Source organism: Procambarus clarkii, chromosome 39 (genome assembly GCF_040958095.1).
Source record: "Procambarus clarkii isolate CNS0578487 chromosome 39, FALCON_Pclarkii_2.0, whole genome shotgun sequence".
In the NCBI taxonomy this organism is placed as follows: domain Eukaryota; kingdom Metazoa; phylum Arthropoda; class Malacostraca; order Decapoda; family Cambaridae; genus Procambarus; species Procambarus clarkii.
Window position 1 is genome coordinate 3219042 of NC_091188.1, and position 18828 is coordinate 3237869.

The window sequence follows — 18828 nt, forward strand, 5'->3', positions numbered from 1 at the left end:
AAACATTTTATTTTGTTTTATCTCCGTGTACATAAACTGAGAAGCGGGAGACTGAGACACATACACTGAGTGTATGTGTCTCATACACTGAGACATTACTTTAGTTCTGAAATATGTCCAATTTTTCTTACTAGTTGCTTAGTAGGCACTTGTGGTGGCCCTACTAATCCTCCAGAGGTTGATAGACCCAACACCAAACTTCTCAACCTGTCCGGAAAGAGGTTGGCGCAAGTTTCCTCACATCTGATACCTCTATTCACCTAGTTCATAATAGTAAATAAGTACCTGACAGCCAGGTACTGACTCCCATGTACTCTCGGGTAAATGACCGAGCTATGCACCTTTCAACACGTGTGTTTGGGACACAAATAGTAAATAGTAAATACACACACACAATTTGAAAGAACACACTGTGGATACCGACCCAGACAATGTGCTGGTGGTCGCCGGTCGCCGTCCGGGGCTTGTAGGAGGCTACGACCCCATTCTGCTCGACCAGCACGGAGCGGTAGTCATCGGACTCTGGTAGAGTGATGAGCACGCCCACCTTGCTCAAGTGGAAGTTGAACACGCACGCCCGCAGGCCCACCTGCTCGAACTGGCGCGCCACCGCCGGCCCTTCCAGCGTCAGCATGAAGGGTCCCGCCGAGTCGAACTACACACAGGGCGAAGACAAGTAGTGAGGATAACATGGGATTAACAGTATGAACATAGCATTAATATTTATATCGATATCTCAATTATAATAAAATATTAATTATAACTATTAATACGAAAAGAAATTAAAGCTAAAACCTTTGGACATTAGTATATATATATATATATATATATATATATATATATATATATATATATATATATATATATATATATATATATATATATGCGAACAAGCCTGAATATATCATATTCAGTCATATATATATATATATATATATATATATATATATATATATATATATATATATATATATATATATATATATATATATATATACATATATATATACACACACATTTATTGTGCAAAAAAACGATCACGAAAACAGATTTTTTTTAAATCAGGTGAAAAAAACACATTGACAAATTTAAGAATGTTGAATACGTTTTCGGCCTATCTGGCCTTCTTCAGAGCAAGAGAGAGTATGATAGCGTATACGGTATATTATTAATAATAATCCATCATATGAAGCGTGGCTCCAAATGGCGTTATTAATGCTAACATGTGGAACTTGGGTATCACACGCCGGAGAGTTTGCTGTCTTCACTGATGCTTGTAGATGGCTTAACTTGCTTAGTATCATATAGTAAGCTCTAGACACAAACTATGTAGCTTTCAATATAGTCTAGGATAGCTGCGTAAATGACCATACTGTATATCTATGTTGATAATAATAATATTACCAGTGAGAAAGATCCGATTCGAACTGAGGAAGATAGCGAAGCACTCTTCAAGCAAAGCTCGAAGATAATGAGTTATGAGAGACGTGTATGAGGGCTTCCTCATAAACAATGACCGGATGCTCGATAAAAAAAACATCAACCTCAGGCTAGGGTCGTTCAACCGCCGGCGTCGATCCCCTCTCAATGACGCATTCGTTAATTTTAACGTAATTCGTATTCAAAATTAGAATTTTCTCAAATATAAGTTAATATTATTACATAATATAACAAATGTAGGCCTATCTTAGGTTAGGTTCTGTTGGGAATTTGTGGTATTTGTAGAACATTACGTGGATGAAGGCGATGAGTCTCAATAACGTGGCTAAAGTAAGTTGACCAGACCACACACTAGAAGGTGAAGGGACGACGACGTTTCGGTCCGTCCTGGACAATTCTCAAGTCGATTGAGAATGGTCCAGGACGGACCGAAACGTCGTCGTCCCTTCACCTTCTAGTGTGTGGTCTGGTCAACGTGGATGAAGTATTTACAGAGGTTCGATTCGAGTAGAGGACGAATGTTCGAGAAAGATACATACGTCATCAGTTGTGTGTGTTAAGTAATAATCAAAAGAAGGTACCAAGCCGACGTGCGTAAAGGGTTTTTATTTATAGACAGGGGGGTCTGGCGGCTGGATTAACGAGCCTTTGTTGATGAGGCCGGGCTGGCTCACCTTTGTAAATGCTTTATACATACATAATAATTCTCTTAGAACAAATGTGTCTAACTGATCATTCCTGGCGAATTACAACTCAACTGCTACCCTTCTTGTACTAAATACCTCTCTTGGGCTTTGAGCACCTTGCCTCACCTGAATTTTTTCCTCCAGGAGCCCGAGTCCCGTCTCCTTCCCGACGGCGAACATGGACACCACCCAGGTCTGGGGCCGCTTGGGGATGGGGAACACCTGGATCTCACTGCCGTAGCCTCGCACGTCCTTCCACGCCCAGTCGCCGTCGTCGGGGTCGTAGAAGCGGTGGAGGCGACTCAGGCGACGGAGTCGGAACTCCCGAAGAGGATCCTCCACCACCGGACCTGTGCACCGGGGGAGGAGCATGCCGAAATCTATGCTGAATTTGACCGTTGTTGTTGGAGGCGATGAGTCACAATAACGTGGCTAAAGTATGTTGACCAGACTACATACTAGAAGGTGAAGGGGCGACGATGTTTCGGTCCGTCCTGGACCATTCTCAAGTCGTTTGTGGTCCAGGACGGACCGAAACGTCGTCGTCCCTTCACCTTCAAGTGTGTGGTCGGGTCAACACCGTTGTTGTTGTTTTAGATTCAGCTACTGGGAACAAAAAGTCCCAAGTAGCACGGGCTATGGTGAGCCCGTAGTGAACTTACCTGGCACAGGAGCGGGGCTGTAATTTGACTGAATTTGACTGATTTTCCAATTTTCCATACATCTCAAGTGAGGGGCAAGAAGACAGTTGGAAAGTGATATGGGGGCGACATTAGAATACTGTATAAATAAAACGGAAAGTAAAATATATGAGCGAAATAAGAAAATATGACAATTAATTTCTGTGTTATAATTACACTAATTTTGTTAAACTATTTTATTTCAGTCAGATTCAAAGCTATATTAGTATACATATTATTGCGATTTGCAATAATTTTCAATGTACTCATCAAAGTATTATTTTTATCTGTGCAATTTGCAATAGTGATCAGCGCTCATATCAACTGACTTTACTCAACGGTGCTGTCACATGTTAGAATCATATGTACAAGAGTAACCTTGAGGTCATACTTACATCCGGCCTCATCAGAGCGGTCGGGGCAGTGGAAGACAGCGTCGCAGCGCTGGGCCCTGCTGTAGCAACCTCCAGTCAGACACTTCAGCTCCTCCTCCCCGCACTCCGCACTCTCTGCACACAGAAACATACACCATGTTACACCACACTCAAAACTTACATAGAATAACACTCACTCAATCCCGCGATATCCTCATTAATCAATTCCTATTGTTTCTCTTGTCATTTATCTCATGGAGTTGTGGTATTGTTTGTCATGGTGCATTTGTCCTGGTGTTGTGCTGTTGTATGTGTCCTGGTGTTGTACTACTGTATTCGTCATGGTGTTGTGTTGTATTTGTCCTAGTGTTGTGTCGTGAGGTAAATCCTGACGGTTAATATTATTCCTATAATGAAGAGTACCTATGATTACATAAGATATATGTTACCATTTACACAATAAATTCTGCATGACATTTCCCACCTGAACAAATATTGGAATATATATATAAATATTGTGAAGAACTGTAAACAAAAGAGCTTAATATTTGGTAAATGCGGCAGTTCTTTTATTAGTAGATCTTACTGTGCTCACCTGATTATAATCACAAGTACTAGAAGTCAGAGTTAAGTCTCTCAAGGGATATATTATAATAATAATAATAATAATAATAATAATAATAATAATAATAATAATAATAATAATAATTTGGGGCAATGGTGTGGCTTGAACCGGCGTCCTGGTGTAGGCCAATCGTAAAATACTGATTGAGTATCAGTTCCGGCCTCCAGAATCTAACAGTGAATTCAGTAGAGTTCTGGGGTGGTTGGCGTTTGCCCAATCGTGGCCCAGTGGGCTAAGGCAGGTGTCTGGGCATCACCAGAGAGCGCCTGTTCAAGTCACCCCCATTGCCCAAATCGATTTTCTCATTGATATATCACGCTATTGTCATATATGATGTAATGAAGTCATATATGTCACAAGTCATGGGATTAAGACTATATGCATTAAACGTAAGAGCCACAGAGGCGGCCCACCTGAGGCGTGGTGCGGGTGGTAGAAGAGATCGGCGTCCGTCATCACAACGAGGTCGCTGAAGTTGAAGGTTGAGGGCGCGTCCGGCCCGGCCATCGAAGTGGAGAAGAGGAACACCTTGGCCCCGTTACCATCGCGTGACCTAAGAGAATAAAAGAACTCGTTACTCAAGAAACTAAAGTAATTATTAAAAGACGGAAAGAGCGGAGGGGAATCATATACAGTGTTTGAGAAGTTACTGGTGAAGCATTGTTGACGGACCTTGTTGCGGCTCGGCGGAGATGGGGCACCGACACGTTCGCTCGCCTCTCGTGCATTGTGTCGTTCTTCTCCAGGTCCAGCATGTGGTAGAGAACCCTGGCGGCGTCTAGCTCGTGACCGGCGTCCATACGGTGAGTCTCCTCCCACACGGCCGACACGGCGAAGAAGGCGCCGGGCTCTCCTAACATCTTCATCTCCACCGACCCCCCAGAGTGGTCCTTGTGCTCGTTCCACCGGATGCCCACCTGTGTAAGGGAGGCGTGTTGACCTTGTTGCTGCTTGACCTCAATACAGTTCGCACCTATCTTCTACCTGGCTCTTATTGCCTACGTAGTTATTATCTGGCATTCACTTATTTAAGGATCTGTTTGGCTTTTATATTGTGTCTCCTTCCAATACTTCTCTCCCCGTCCCATTACAAATCCTTATCCTGACCCTTTCCCAGTGCTATATAGTCGTAATGGCTTGGCGCTTTCCCGACAATTCCCTTTCTCTTCCTTCCTTCCAATCCTATGTCGTTTGTCTGATAATACCTACCAGTCTCTTGGACTTCTCATCACCATTTGCCCTCTCCACCTACAACTCATCAAGCTCAACTGCCAGTTACATTACCTCGTGTCTTCCTAACGGGTTGACGGGGACCACGAGGGCGTGAGAGACGAGCTGGCCGTCCTGCGTCACCACCCACACCACGATGTGGGCGGCCGGAGCCATCTCCGTGGACGCCGGTAGAGAGAAGGTGGTGACGGTGGACATTGCGTGACCATCTACCGGTTCCCTCCCGCTGTAGATCACTAAGCCATGCGACAACACCTGCGGAGAGACCACACACCTGTAGTGAGTCACTGTGCTTGGCAACACGTGTTGTGGGACACATGTTCCAGCCGACTTGGGTTAGATGACCGTTGTTTATTTCGACACTACTAACAAGGGTAAGATACCATGTGTTACACGGATCTTCTCCACTCCTGGTAAGTACAATCTCTACACGTGATTTGACGCCATGAAAGAATTGTTGCGATAGCTGTATGTTGATACCTGTCTGTGCACTTGTATACTTATGAGTTTATATATGTTAATTGCAAGACGTTAACGTTATGTTGAGTTAAGAGGATGCAAATTAATATTTACAAGGTATGAGGTGCGCGTGTGCCAGATGTACATGTACATAGTGTATGCGCGTGTGTCAGATGTACACGTACATAGTGTATGCGCGTGTGCCAGATGTACACGTACATAGTGTATGCGCGTGTGCCAGATGTACACGTACATAGTGTATGCGCGTGTGCCTGATGTACACGTACATAGTGTATGCGCGTGTGCCAGATGTACACGTACATAGTGTCATACAGCTTGAAACACAGGAGTGTTAGTACTGGCCAGAGGGGGGGGGGTTGAATTAGCCTAAGCTATTCTATCCCTTTGAGATGTATTTCTTTTTCGTCTCCATAAACATACTTGAACTTGCTGGCCAGACTGTCCCTTAATATAAACAACAACAGCAGCAGCAGCACACGAAGATGTTCGCAAGAGATTTACCCACCACGAAGTTGAAGTGGTCCATGTAGAAGTTGTTCCTGACGTGGAGGATGATGAACTCCCCCGGAGTGGCGTCGGTGGTGGAGGTCTCCACCTGCAGGTGACGGTCCCTGGGGGAGTGATGCAGCGCCCCCAGCAGCGTGGCGGACGCCGTCAGGCCGCTGCTGGTCACTAACCTGCAACACCAGGGGTGGGTGAGAGAGGGACGAGTGGCTTGTGACAATGGTGGACAATTGTCAATACTGTACAGTGATAGTGAGTGCACTAGTAGTGATGACGATGGTGAGCACTAGGAGTGGCAATACTGTACTGAACGATACCCCCTTGTACCGCAATGGTATCATCACCAGACAATTAATTTAATAATACCATCATTCGGTAAGATACCATGCGAGACAGAAAGAAAGAGAGAGAGAGAGAGAGAGAGAGAGAGAGAGAGAGAGAGAGAGAGAGAGAGAGAGAGAGAGAGAGAGAGAGAGAGAGAGAGAGAGAGAGAGAGAGACAGACTGACTTGGGGTACCAGTCACACCAGTAATAAAAAAAGACCTTAGATAATATATTTAACTGTAAATAATATTTAACAAGAGAATATATATATATATACGGGAAAGATTACTGATTAGACTTCATAAAAAAACAGTACTTGCAGTCTCCATCAAATTACTGGAACAAGAGTAACTGCGATGCCCCTGAATCTTATATTTTACCAGCGTGTTCAGTTTAACAAGGTCATTGACTCGTATAATACACCAGAGGTCAGTTTCAAACAGAACACTTGACTCGTCAAGTGTTCTGACGAGTCCGGACCTGACGTGTTCTGACCTTCTTAGGTGAAGGGTATTGACTCATACCCTTCACCTAAGAAGGTCCTGCCACAGGAACTTCACCCAAGAAGGTCCTGCCACTGGATCTTCACACAAAGTAAGTTAGAGCAATGAGGAGGCTCACCTGGCGTCCACCTTGAGAGCCTGAGCACCATCAGGCAGGTCAAAGGTCACCTGGGCCACACCTGACCCTTCCAACAGCGTCGCCCCCAACACCTCCACGCTCTCCACCTGCACACAGGATAAACTTATTGATTAATATGATAACACATTTTAAAAAAATATGATATATTTGTCAAGGCATTGATCATAATTTCATGCAAAGATGTAATGAGTGTAACCATTTAACTGAAACAAGTGTTACGACGGCTCACACTTTCACACTTTCACACTACACACACACACACACACACACACACACACACACACACACACACACACACACACACACACACACACACACACACAGCTTGCACCCAACACAAACAACTGAACAGTGAGTATAGAATACGCCTCAGGAATAGGCTCGGAGTTAAAAAAAAAAAAAAAAAAACATCCGTCAAGGTAGACGCAAGGAATACGCGAGACAAGAACTACCCTGCGGGTGTTGAGGACGAACCTGAGAGACCGGGCCGGAGACAGTCAGGACCACGGTGACCTGGGCGTCCGCCAGCTCCTCCTCCCCCAGCGGGTGGTCATCTTGATACGACGCGAATACCTGTCGCCAGAAACAATGTTAAGTCAACACGTTAACTGCAGAAGACGCGGGGTTAAAATAACATAAGTGTCTCCCCTAGAGCCCCCCACACATAAACACACACACACGCACACGCACACGCACACGCACACACACACACACACACACACACACACACACAGTACCAGCAGGCCAGGGTAACACATTATATTCTCATACTTATCTTATAAACTCTCCAGTCTTTTATTTATTTATGCTCAGACCGCAAGCCAGAATTAAATATATTTGCATGTGTGTATGAACAGTATTATATAAATATATATATATGCGGAAAAACCACACTGAAAAGAGAATGCTGAATGCGTTTTCGGCCTTAGAGCCATCCTCAGAGCAAAATACGATATTCTATTTTGTTGAGAGGATAGCCTGAGGCTGAAAACGCGTTCAGCAATCACTTGTTTTTAATGTGATTTTCCGCATACTTGGATCAGTGTTTTCGTAATCGTTGTGTCTCTCTCATATATAAGTCCCGAGAATCAATTCTTGTGGCGCCGGAGGAGGTGAGGGTGGTCTAAGACATGGGGTTTAAGACCCCCGCACTTCACTGCGACCCACCACGGGAGACATCTCCCGTCACGCAGGGTGCAGCCGCACCTCCACAGATCTCCAGTATCATCTATTGATACTGGTAATGGCTCAAAAGGGCCACCACTTACGGGCTATTCGTGCCCGTGCCACCTTTTGGGTGGCTTAATCTTCATCAATCAATCAGCGATCCACGTCTCCCACCACCCTCCCGCTCCTCAAGTCCTCTCTCTCTCTCCTCACACACAACAAATGCCCCGCTACGTCTCAACGACGCCTCTGAGTCTGCAGCGCCGTGGTGGTTCTTGTTGAATGAGATCCAACTCTCAAGTCTTTCATGATATTTCATGAATTTGATGAATAATTTCATGATAATTCATGAATATTACACGATATTCCAGACCTTTCAGTTCGAGAACATATCTTACGGCTTATCTTTAAATTTTCTCAAGAGCGAGTTGTGCTTGCTCATCTAGTTCCAGGGGGTTGAGCTTTGGCTCCTTGGTCCCGCCTCTCAACTGTCAGTCAACTGGTGTACAGGTTCCTGAGCCTACTGGGCTCTATCATATCTACATTTGAAACTGTGTATGGAGTCAGCCTCCACCACATCACTGCCTAATGCATTCCATCTGTTAACTATTCTGACACTGAAAAAGTTCTTTCTAATGTCTCTGTGGCTCATTTGGGTACTAAGTTTCCACCTGTGTCCCTTTGTTCATGTTCCACCCGCGCTAAATAGTTTGTCTTTGTCCATCCTGTCAATTCCCCTGAGAATTTTGTAGGTACTTAACATGTCTCCCCTTACTCTTCTGTCTTCCAGGAACGTAAGGTTTATCTCCCATAACCTTTTCTCGTAGCTCATACCTCTCATTTCTGGGACTAGTCTGGTGGCATACCTCTAAATCTTCTCTAAATTTGTCTTGTGTTTAACTAGGTATGGACTCCAGGCTGGAGCTGCATAATCCAGGATTGATCTGACATAAGTGGTATACAAGGTCCTGAACGATTCCTTAAACAAGTTTCCAAAGGCAGTTCTTATGTTGGCCAATCTAGCATATGCCGTTGATGATATCCTTTTGATGTGGGCTTCTGGGGGACAGGTTCGGTGTGATATCAACCCCCAGATCTCTCTCTATTTGACTCTTGCAGGATTTCACCTCCAAGATGGTACCTTGTGTTCAGCCTCCTGCTCCCTTCACTTAAATTCATTACTTTACACTTTCCTGAGTTAGACTTTAGTTGTGTGTGTGTGTGTGTGTGTGTGTGTGTGTGTGTGTGTGTGTGTGTGTGTGTGTGTGTGTGTGTGTGTGTGTGTGTGTGTGTGTGTGTGTGTGTGTGTACGTATTCGTGTGTGTTCCCTGAAGACATAGACAGAGCAAATATAAAATAAATGTAATCATATAAATGTCGAAGATAACAAACAAGTGGAAAAATCAAACCTCAAGGTAGTGGAGGAGATTGAATTTTGATAGTCCATCACTTATATTAATAACGTGTCAATCAATCTTAGGCAACGCCATCTTACCTGTCAAAATTTATAGGGATGCTGTTGTTGTTGTTATTGTTTTAGATTTAGCCACTTGGAACTAAAATTTCCATGTAGCACGGTCTATGGTGAGCCCGTAATGTATAGGGATATTTGCACAATATTTTTTTTTTAAGAGATGATTTGGGAGTCGGGAGGGCCAAGTGTGTTTTTTTTTCACTTTATATTTCTTTCCGAGGTAGGATGTAAATTTTTGTCTGTCTGTCTGTATGTATCTGTCTCCGTCTTTGTCTCTCACACACACACAAACATACTCTCACATAAAGGTGGCTCTATTAGTCCTTCACTTCATTAGTTACTGCATCGTCATTTGCATTATTATTTAGTCATTCACATTAGGGACAGAAGAGTGATGTTGGAGTCATTTTTGAGTGAATTTAGCTCTGGAAGATATGTTTGGTGGGAGATGTTGGTGGGAGATGTTGGTGGGAGATGTTGGTGGGAGATGTTGGTGGGAGATGTTACTGCAAGTGTGTACACACACACACACCAGCCCCGGAGGTAATGGGGCTTGATGACTTTAAGAGTGACAACACAATGATAAAAGCTGATGGTGACTGAACTTCCTGTAGTTTGACAACTCTCTCTCTCTTTCTCTCACTATCTTCGTCTCCCTCTCTCTCCTCTCTCCCACACACACTCTCTCTCTCTCTCGTTTCGTACATGTAAACTGTGTGTATGTGTATGTGTGTGTGTGTGTGCATGTGTGTGTGTGTGTGTGTGTGCATGTGTGTGTGTGTGTGTGTGTGTGTGTGTGTGTGTGTGTGTGTGTGTGTGTGTGTGTGTGTGTGTGTGTGTGTGTGTGTGGGGTAGTGTGACACAGAGTTACCGGGAGCGGGAGACGCCCCGGGTCCACCACCGTACACCGGACAGAGAGAGAGGGACACCTACCTGGCCAGCTCGCCCACTACACCTTCACAGCAGGTCACTCATGCAGGGGGGGACAAACGCAAGGTGCAGGAGGAGGAGGAGGAGGAGGAGGGGGCACACGATTAATAACCAGAATTCTCATATTTGACGAACAAGGGCCGTGACGAGGATTCGAACCTACGTCCGAGATCGTACCAGATCCAGCTGCCTTTATTGACTGGGCTGTCTGGGATGATCTCGGACGTAGGTTCGAATCCTCGTCACGGCTCTTGTGGATTTGTTCATTTGATGCATCACGCTATTGTGATTTCTGTGAATATCATATTTGATACTCATGGCATTAATAATAATAATAATAATAATGTCCGTAATAATATTAATAATACACAAATTTAATAATTTAGATCAATAAATTAAAATAATACTAAACATAAACATAATATTAATAACTAAATCGAGAAATAACTCCAAATTTATATATATTAGAATAAAAAGATATCATCAGAGAGAGGATATTGATGCCTCGTCCCCCAATACATTAATATGTGTAGTGTATCAAGCAATCTCTCACACACACACAATGTTAAGTGCATTGTGTAAATCAAGTGTAAATCAACAGTCTCTCCTTCATATATATATATATATATATATATATATATATATATATATATATATATATATATATATATATATATATATATATATATATATATATAACCACTTCATCCACCACACAACCACGTGTAAATTACAGTGACATAGCATAAACCCCCCAAGATCATCACTGCACATTCTGTCCCGCTTACATTATAACTCTGGGTAAGAACTATTACAACTAGTCAATGCACATACGGAGTCAAAACATACTGACCGAGCAGAGGCACACACACACTGTTCTGTCCGAGCAGAGAGACACACTCTTCTGTCCGAGCAGAGAGACACTCTCTTCTGTCCGAGCAGAGGCACTCTCTCTCTTCTGTCCGAGCAGAGGCACTCTCTTCACATCCTGAGGCACCCAGCAAGCGGTCGGGGGCACCAAGTCACGGGATAAATATTGTCCTTTGTCAAAGTTAATGGTTTCCCACGAAACTTAGTTATATCAGAGGGGGAAAGTACTTGCAGAGGTGGGGAGGGGAGGGGGGGGGGGAAGAGAATGGCATCTTTCACCTCAGTTTTGTGACCTCAAGAGGTACATCATCTCCTGTGTCAGGTACGACGGGCTTGCAACTGCTTGCAACTCTTTGTGTTCCGAGTAGCTAAATCTTAAACAACAACAAGACAACGTGAAGATGTTGTTTAAGATTGTTCACCCTGAGGAGGTAATGAGAGCAAGACCTTATAGAGAGGTTTACCTGCATGTAAACTAACAGCTTCAGTACGTAAACACTAAATTTTATGGTGGCCAAAATTAGTATACTGTAATGTATATATCGAATATACTCCTTAATGATATCGTGAAAGTTTGCTCAAGTTTACCTTAAGATCCGCGTAAGTCTCCGCGCCTACTCACTAACGGTAACAACAGCAGAATAACGACATCCGCAATATATAGTGGCCTTATGAGGCAGCTCCTAGTTATATCCAACCAAACTCGTTATTACTAGTATTATGAATGATTATTATATATATATATATATATATATATATATATATATATATATATATATATATATATATATATATATATATATATAAATATATATATATATATATATATATATATATATATATATATATATATATATATAAATATATATATATATATATATATATATATATTAGTATATTTTGGTAGCAGTCTTTCCTGTAGACATATTTTATTAAATATGACCGAAAAAGTAAGATTAATAATTCTAACACGAATTTTCTCAATCTTTCGTACATTATGCTTCACTGTTGGAGGTAAATCAAAAATCACTTCTCCAAAATTCATTTTTATTTCTAGTCTGACGCGACACGGGCGCGTTTCGTAAAACTTATTACATTTTCAAAGACTTCACAAATACACAACTGATTAGAACTTGCGTTTCCCTGATTTTATATCTACATTTGAGTGAGGTGGGAAGGGTGATGTGGCATTACATTTGAGTAAGGTGGGAAGGATGATGTGGCATTAGAGGATATTAATAGGGTATTAAAAGTATCAACACAAGACAGAACACGAAACAATGGATATTGAATAGAAGTGTTTGTAGAAAGCCTATTGGTCCATATTTCTTGATGCTTCTATATTGGAGCGGAGTCTTGAGGTGGGTAGAATATAGTTGTGCAATAATTGGCTGTTGATTGCTGGTGTTGACTTCTTGATGTGTAGTGCCTCGCAAACGTCGAGCCGCCTGCTATCGCTGTATCTATCGATGATTTCTGTGTTGTTTACTAGGATTTCTCTGGCGATGGTTTGGTTATGGGAAGAGATTATATGTTCCTTAATGGAGCCCTGTTGTTTATGCATCGTTAAACGCCTAGAAAGAGATGTTGTTGTCTTGCCTATATACTGGGTTTTTTGGAGCTTACAGTCCCCAAGTGGGCATTTGAAGGCATAGACGACGTTAGTCTCTTTTAAAGCGTTCTGTTTCGTGTCTGGAGAGTTTCTCATGAGTAGGCTGGCCGTTTTTCTGGTTTTATAGTAAATCGTCAGTTGTATCCTCTGATTTTTGTCTGTAGGGATAACGTTTCTATTAACAATATCTTTCAGGACCCTTTCCTCTGTTTTATGAGCTGTGGAAAAGAAGTTCCTGTAAAATAGTCTAATAGGGGGTATAGGTGTTGTGTTAGTTGTCTCTTCGGAGGTTGCATGGCTTTTCACTTTCCTTCTTATGATGTCTTCGATGAAACCATTGGAGAAGCCGTTATTGACTAGAACCTGCCTTACCCTACAGAGTTCTTCGTCGACTTGCTTCCATTCTGAGCTGTGGCTGAGAGCACGGTCGACGTATGCGTTAACAACACTCCTCTTGTACCTGTCAGGGCAGTCGCTGTTGGCATTTAGGCACATTCCTATGTTTGTTTCCTTTGTGTAGACTGCAGTGTGGAAACCTCCGCCCTTTTCCATGACTGTTACATCTAGAAAAGGCAGCTTCCCATCCTTTTCCGTCTCGTAAGTGAAACGCAGCACGGAACTCTGCTCAAATGCCTCCTTCAGCTCCTGCAGATGTCTGACATCAGGTACCTGTGTAAAAATGTCGTCAACATACCTGCAGTATATGGCCGGTTTCAAGTTCATGTCGACTAAGACTTTTTGCTCGATGGTACCCATGTAGAAGTTTGCAAACAGGACACCTAGGGGAGAACCCATAGCGACCCCATCTACTTGCTTATACATGTGCCCATCCGGGCTCAAGAAGGGTGCCTCTTTAGTACAAGCTTGGAGTAGTTTCCTCAGAATACTTTCTGGCATGTCAAGAGGAGTACAGGCTGGATCACGATACACTCTGTCGGCTATCATTCCGATTGTCTCGTCCACAGGTACGTTACCAACGTACCTGTGGACGAGACAATCGGAATGATAGCCGACAGAGTGTATCGTGATCCAGCCTGTACTCCTCTTGACATGCCAGAAAGTATTCTGAGGAAACTACTCCAAGCTTGTACTAAAGAGGCACCCTTCTTGAGCCCGGATGGGCACATGTATAAGCAAGTAGATGGGGTCGCTATGGGTTCTCCCCTAGGTGTCCTGTTTGCAAACTTCTACATGGGTACCATCGAGCAAAAAGTCTTAGTCGACATGAACTTGAAACCGGCCATATACTGCAGGTATGTTGACGACATTTTTACACAGGTACCTGATGTCAGACATCTGCAGGAGCTGAAGGAGGCATTTGAGCAGAGTTCCGTGCTGCGTTTCACTTACGAGACGGAAAAGGATGGGAAGCTGCCTTTTCTAGATGTAACAGTCATGGAAAAGGGCGGAGGTTTCCACACTGCAGTCTACACAAAGGAAACAAACATAGGAATGTGCCTAAATGCCAACAGCGACTGCCCTGACAGGTACAAGAGGAGTGTTGTTAACGCATACGTCGACCGTGCTCTCAGCCACAGCTCAGAATGGAAGCAAGTCGACGAAGAACTCTGTAGGGTAAGGCAGGTTCTAGTCAATAACGGCTTCTCCAATGGTTTCATCGAAGACATCATAAGAAGGAAAGTGAAAAGCCATGCAACCTCCGAAGAGACAACTAACACAACACCTATACCCCCTATTAGACTATTTTACAGGAACTTCTTTTCCACAGCTCATAAAACAGAGGAAAGGGTCCTGAAAGATATTGTTAATAGAAACGTTATCCCTACAGACAAAAATCAGAGGATACAACTGACGATTTACTATAAAACCAGAAAAACGGCCAGCCTACTCATGAGAAACTCTCCAGACACGAAACAGAACGCTTTAAAAGAGACTAACGTCGTCTATGCCTTCAAATGCCCACTTGGGGACTGTAAGCTCCAAAAAACCCAGTATATAGGCAAGACAACAACATCTCTTTCTAGGCGTTTAACGATGCATAAACAACAGGGCTCCATTAAGGAACATATAATCTCTTCCCATAACCAAACCATCGCCAGAGAAATCCTAGTAAACAACACAGAAATCATCGATAGATACAGCGATAGCAGGCGGCTCGACGTTTGCGAGGCACTACACATCAAGAAGTCAACACCAGCAATCAACAGCCAATTATTGCACAACTATATTCTACCCACCTCAAGACTCCGCTCCAATATAGAAGCATCAAGAAATATGGACCAATAGGCTTTCTACAAACACTTCTATTCAATATCCATTGTTTCGTGTTCTGTCTTGTGTTGATACTTTTAATACCCTATTAATATCCTCTAATGCCACATCATCCTTCCCACCTTACTCAAATGTAATGCCACATCACCCTTCCCACCTCACTCAAATGTAGATATAAAATCAGGGAAACGCAAGTTCTAATCAGTTGTGTATTTGTGAAGTCTTTGAAAATGTAATAAGTTTTACGAAACGCGCCCGTGTCGCGTCAGACTAGAAATAAAAATGAATTTTGGAGAAGTGATTTTTGATTTACCTCCAACAGTGAAGCATAATGTACGAAAGATTGAGAAAATTCGTGTTAGAATTATTAATCTTACTTTTTCGGTCATATTTAATAAAATATATATATATATATATATATATATATATATATATATATATATATATATATATATATATATATATATATATATATATATATATATATATATGTCTAACCTACGCTTGAAACGATTCGGTGTCGCTTTTGGATATCCTGTCGCACTGGAAAAGGGAAGGGAACTGAATTATCAAGGAAGGAAGGGGTCAGGATAAGGATTTGGGATGGGACGGGGGGTAAAAAAATGGTAACCAACCATTTGGACGGTCGGGGGGATTGAACGCCGACCTGCATGAAGCGAGACCGTCGCTCTACCGTCCAGCCCAAGTTGTTGGACCCACTGGGAAGGGGAGAGAGGATAGTTTATATTACTTAAAACATACTTACAGCTTCAAGTCACACTTACATGGACGGTGGTGGGCATGCCGGGCCTGAAGATGAGCGGCTGGTCCCCCAGGAAGGTCAGCTTGGCCTCCTCCTGCACCAGCCGGGCTAGCGCCCACCCCTCCTGCACCCACCACCCGAAGGAGTCGCCGACGGCGGCCCACACCCGCACACTCACGTCCTTCAGGTCGTCGCTGCCCAGCTTCTCCCGCACCTTCCACAACGGGAGGCTGAAGGCCTGGTACCCACGGAACTGTGAACGGATGGTGATGGAGGATTTAATGAAGTAAATAGTAGGATTATCGATTTCATTGTTGAGGATTTATTTGCCGGAAATAATTGTTTATGTATTTGTGTTTTTGTTCTTGTGTTTCAGCAGTTTTGTTAACGTGTTGTGGCGACTCACCCCGTAGATGAACTCCTCGTAGGCGTCGGTGAAGGAGTCTGGGATGTGGGCGTAGTCGTGGCGGGCGAACTGCAGTTTGATGGAGCAGTTGCCGAAGACATTCCTCCAGTTGGTCATGTTGGCCACCACCACGCCCTCCACGTACTCCGCCGTCGTGTGCACCGTCAGCGGCAGCCGCACGAACACCTGCCGGAGGCCACATCAGGTCAACCACCAATATCAGGTCCGGGCCGCTCCAAGCAACAGCCTGGTGGACCAAACTCTCACAAGTCAAGTCTGGCCTCGGGCCGGGCTTCGGGAGTAGAAGAACTCCCAGAACCCTATCAACCAGGTATTAACTAGGTAAAAAGAAATAGTCGCTCTTGGGGTCCTTGGTTTCCATTATCAGTTATTTACCCAACTCGTTCAAGAACTATTGTATTCCACAGAGTAACTTGTGCATGACGGAGAGTTCAAGGCGCCACCAGCATCAGTTGTGGTTGGCGACCTTGGGGCGCGGTAAAACTGTACATATAGAACATTTAATACAAGTGGAAGGTGAGGGGCCTAGACAGCGAGGACGAAGACCTACCTCGAACCTTGGTCTGAAGTAGTGCTCCACTTCGATGTCCTTGTCCTCCACTTGGGTCTTGGCCCGCACTCTGATCTTCCACGTCCCCACCAGAGGGTACTCGGGCAGCTCGAACTTGAGGTTGATCACTCCTGCAATGTTACAAGCGATGTTATGCAAGGTAACAGACTCAACACACGAGGCTACATCACCAGGCAACAAGACGAGGGTGTCACACAGTGCACTACACCTTCACCTCCTCGTCTCGGTACACTGTGTATTGCGGCACTCCAGTACTGAGTGATTTTTTTTTTGAGATATATACAAGAGTTGTTACATTCTTGTACAGCCACTAGTACGCGTAGCGTTTCGGGCAGGTCCCTGGAATACGATCCCCGCCGCGAAGAATCGTTTTTTCATCCAAGTACACATTTTACTGTTGCGTTAAACAGAGGCTACAGTTAAGGAATTGCGCCCAGTAAATCCTCCCCGGCCAGGATACGAACCCATGACATAGCGCTCGCGGAACACCAGGCGAGTGTCTTACCACTACACCACGGAGACAAACTATAAGACTATATTGATTGTATAATACAAAGCCAGATAGTAAGGCAGGGTGAAGGGACGGGGTGAAGGGACAGTGCAGGAGAGTAACTCACCATGACCAGTCTGGTAAGAGGGCCAGCGTCGCATCTTCAGACCTCGGGGATCCTGTGGGGGAGAAAGAGAGAGAGATTGGTGAGATGTGAGAGAAAACGGTAAGAGATAAAGAGAGTCAGAGGTGACGAAGAGAGTGAGGGACGAGGAAGGGGTGAGTGGTGAGGATGACAGCTACACACACACACACACACACACACACACACACACACACACACACAAGAAAGAGCAAAGCTCAACCCCCGCAAACACAACTAGGTGAATACACAGACGCTCGTCCCAGAGTTACGAGGGATGGGGTATGAAGAGCGCCTGAAGGAACTGAACCTTACGACTCTAAAAAAAAAAAGGGAGAGGGGGGGGGGAGACATGATAGGAACGTATAAAATACTCAGGAGAATTGACAAAGTGGAAATAAATGAAATGTTCACACGTAATAGTAACAGAACGAGGGGACATGAGTGGAAGCTGAAAACTCAGATGAATCACAGAGATGTTAGGAAGTTTTCTTTTAGCGTGAGTAGTGGGAAAATGGAATGCACTTAAGGAACAGGTTGTGGAAGCAAACTCTATTCATAATTTTAAAACTAGATATGATAGATAGGAACGGAGTCATTACTGTAAACAACCGATGACTAGAAAGGCGGGATCCAAGAGTCAGTGCTCGATCCTGCTGGCACAAATAGGTGAGTACACATGCACACACTTGTGCGCGCGTGCGCAAGCGAGAGCGGGACGGGGACGAGGTCAAAGACTTCCTGACGTAACCCAACCTGTCCTACAAAAAAAACGTCGCTTTTCGCCCGTATGCGTCACATAAGGCCAAAAATTGTCGTACCAGAAAATGGAAGCGGCTGGCGAAAGTGACGTGCTGTCCCGTTTTCTGTTGTGGGTCCTCTGGAAGGTTTGGACAGGACACTTTACATTGACCGTTTTCTAGACGTTGGCAAACCTTAGGAGGACGAGCTGCGTTGGTTGTCGGCTTCAAATTTTTAGAAGATTTGAGTTGTTACAAAGATGGAAATATCAATATAAGAAACAGTTGTGGGCAGCACACCGGACAATTCCGTCTGAATATGTACAATGTCATGTTGACCAGTCCACACACTAGAAGGGGAAGGGACGACGACGTTTCGGTCCGTCCTGGACCATTCTCAAGTCGACAATCGACAATCTAGTGTG

At 43.9% G+C, this 18828-nt stretch overlaps 1 protein-coding gene across 2 annotated transcripts in view; it reads right to left on the bottom strand.

The window, feature by feature from the left end:
* Positions 1-18828, bottom strand: part of LOC123760334 (CD109 antigen) — a 147298-nt gene that overhangs the window by 16858 nt on the left and 111612 nt on the right. For both annotated transcript variants that reach the window (XM_069338300.1, XM_069338301.1), the window contains 13 exons: positions 17649-17700; positions 17011-17141; positions 16440-16625; positions 16056-16286; positions 7460-7558; positions 6965-7071; positions 6021-6192; positions 5090-5290; positions 4478-4722; positions 4219-4358; positions 3202-3315; positions 2253-2476; positions 425-655 (listed from right to left, as the gene is read on the bottom strand). In XM_069338300.1, coding sequence (XP_069194401.1) covers positions 425-655; positions 2253-2476; positions 3202-3315; positions 4219-4358; positions 4478-4722; positions 5090-5290; positions 6021-6192; positions 6965-7071; positions 7460-7558; positions 16056-16286; positions 16440-16625; positions 17011-17141; positions 17649-17700 — 2133 coding nt within the window. The remainder of the gene's footprint in view (positions 1-424; positions 656-2252; positions 2477-3201; positions 3316-4218; positions 4359-4477; positions 4723-5089; positions 5291-6020; positions 6193-6964; positions 7072-7459; positions 7559-16055; positions 16287-16439; positions 16626-17010; positions 17142-17648; positions 17701-18828) is intronic.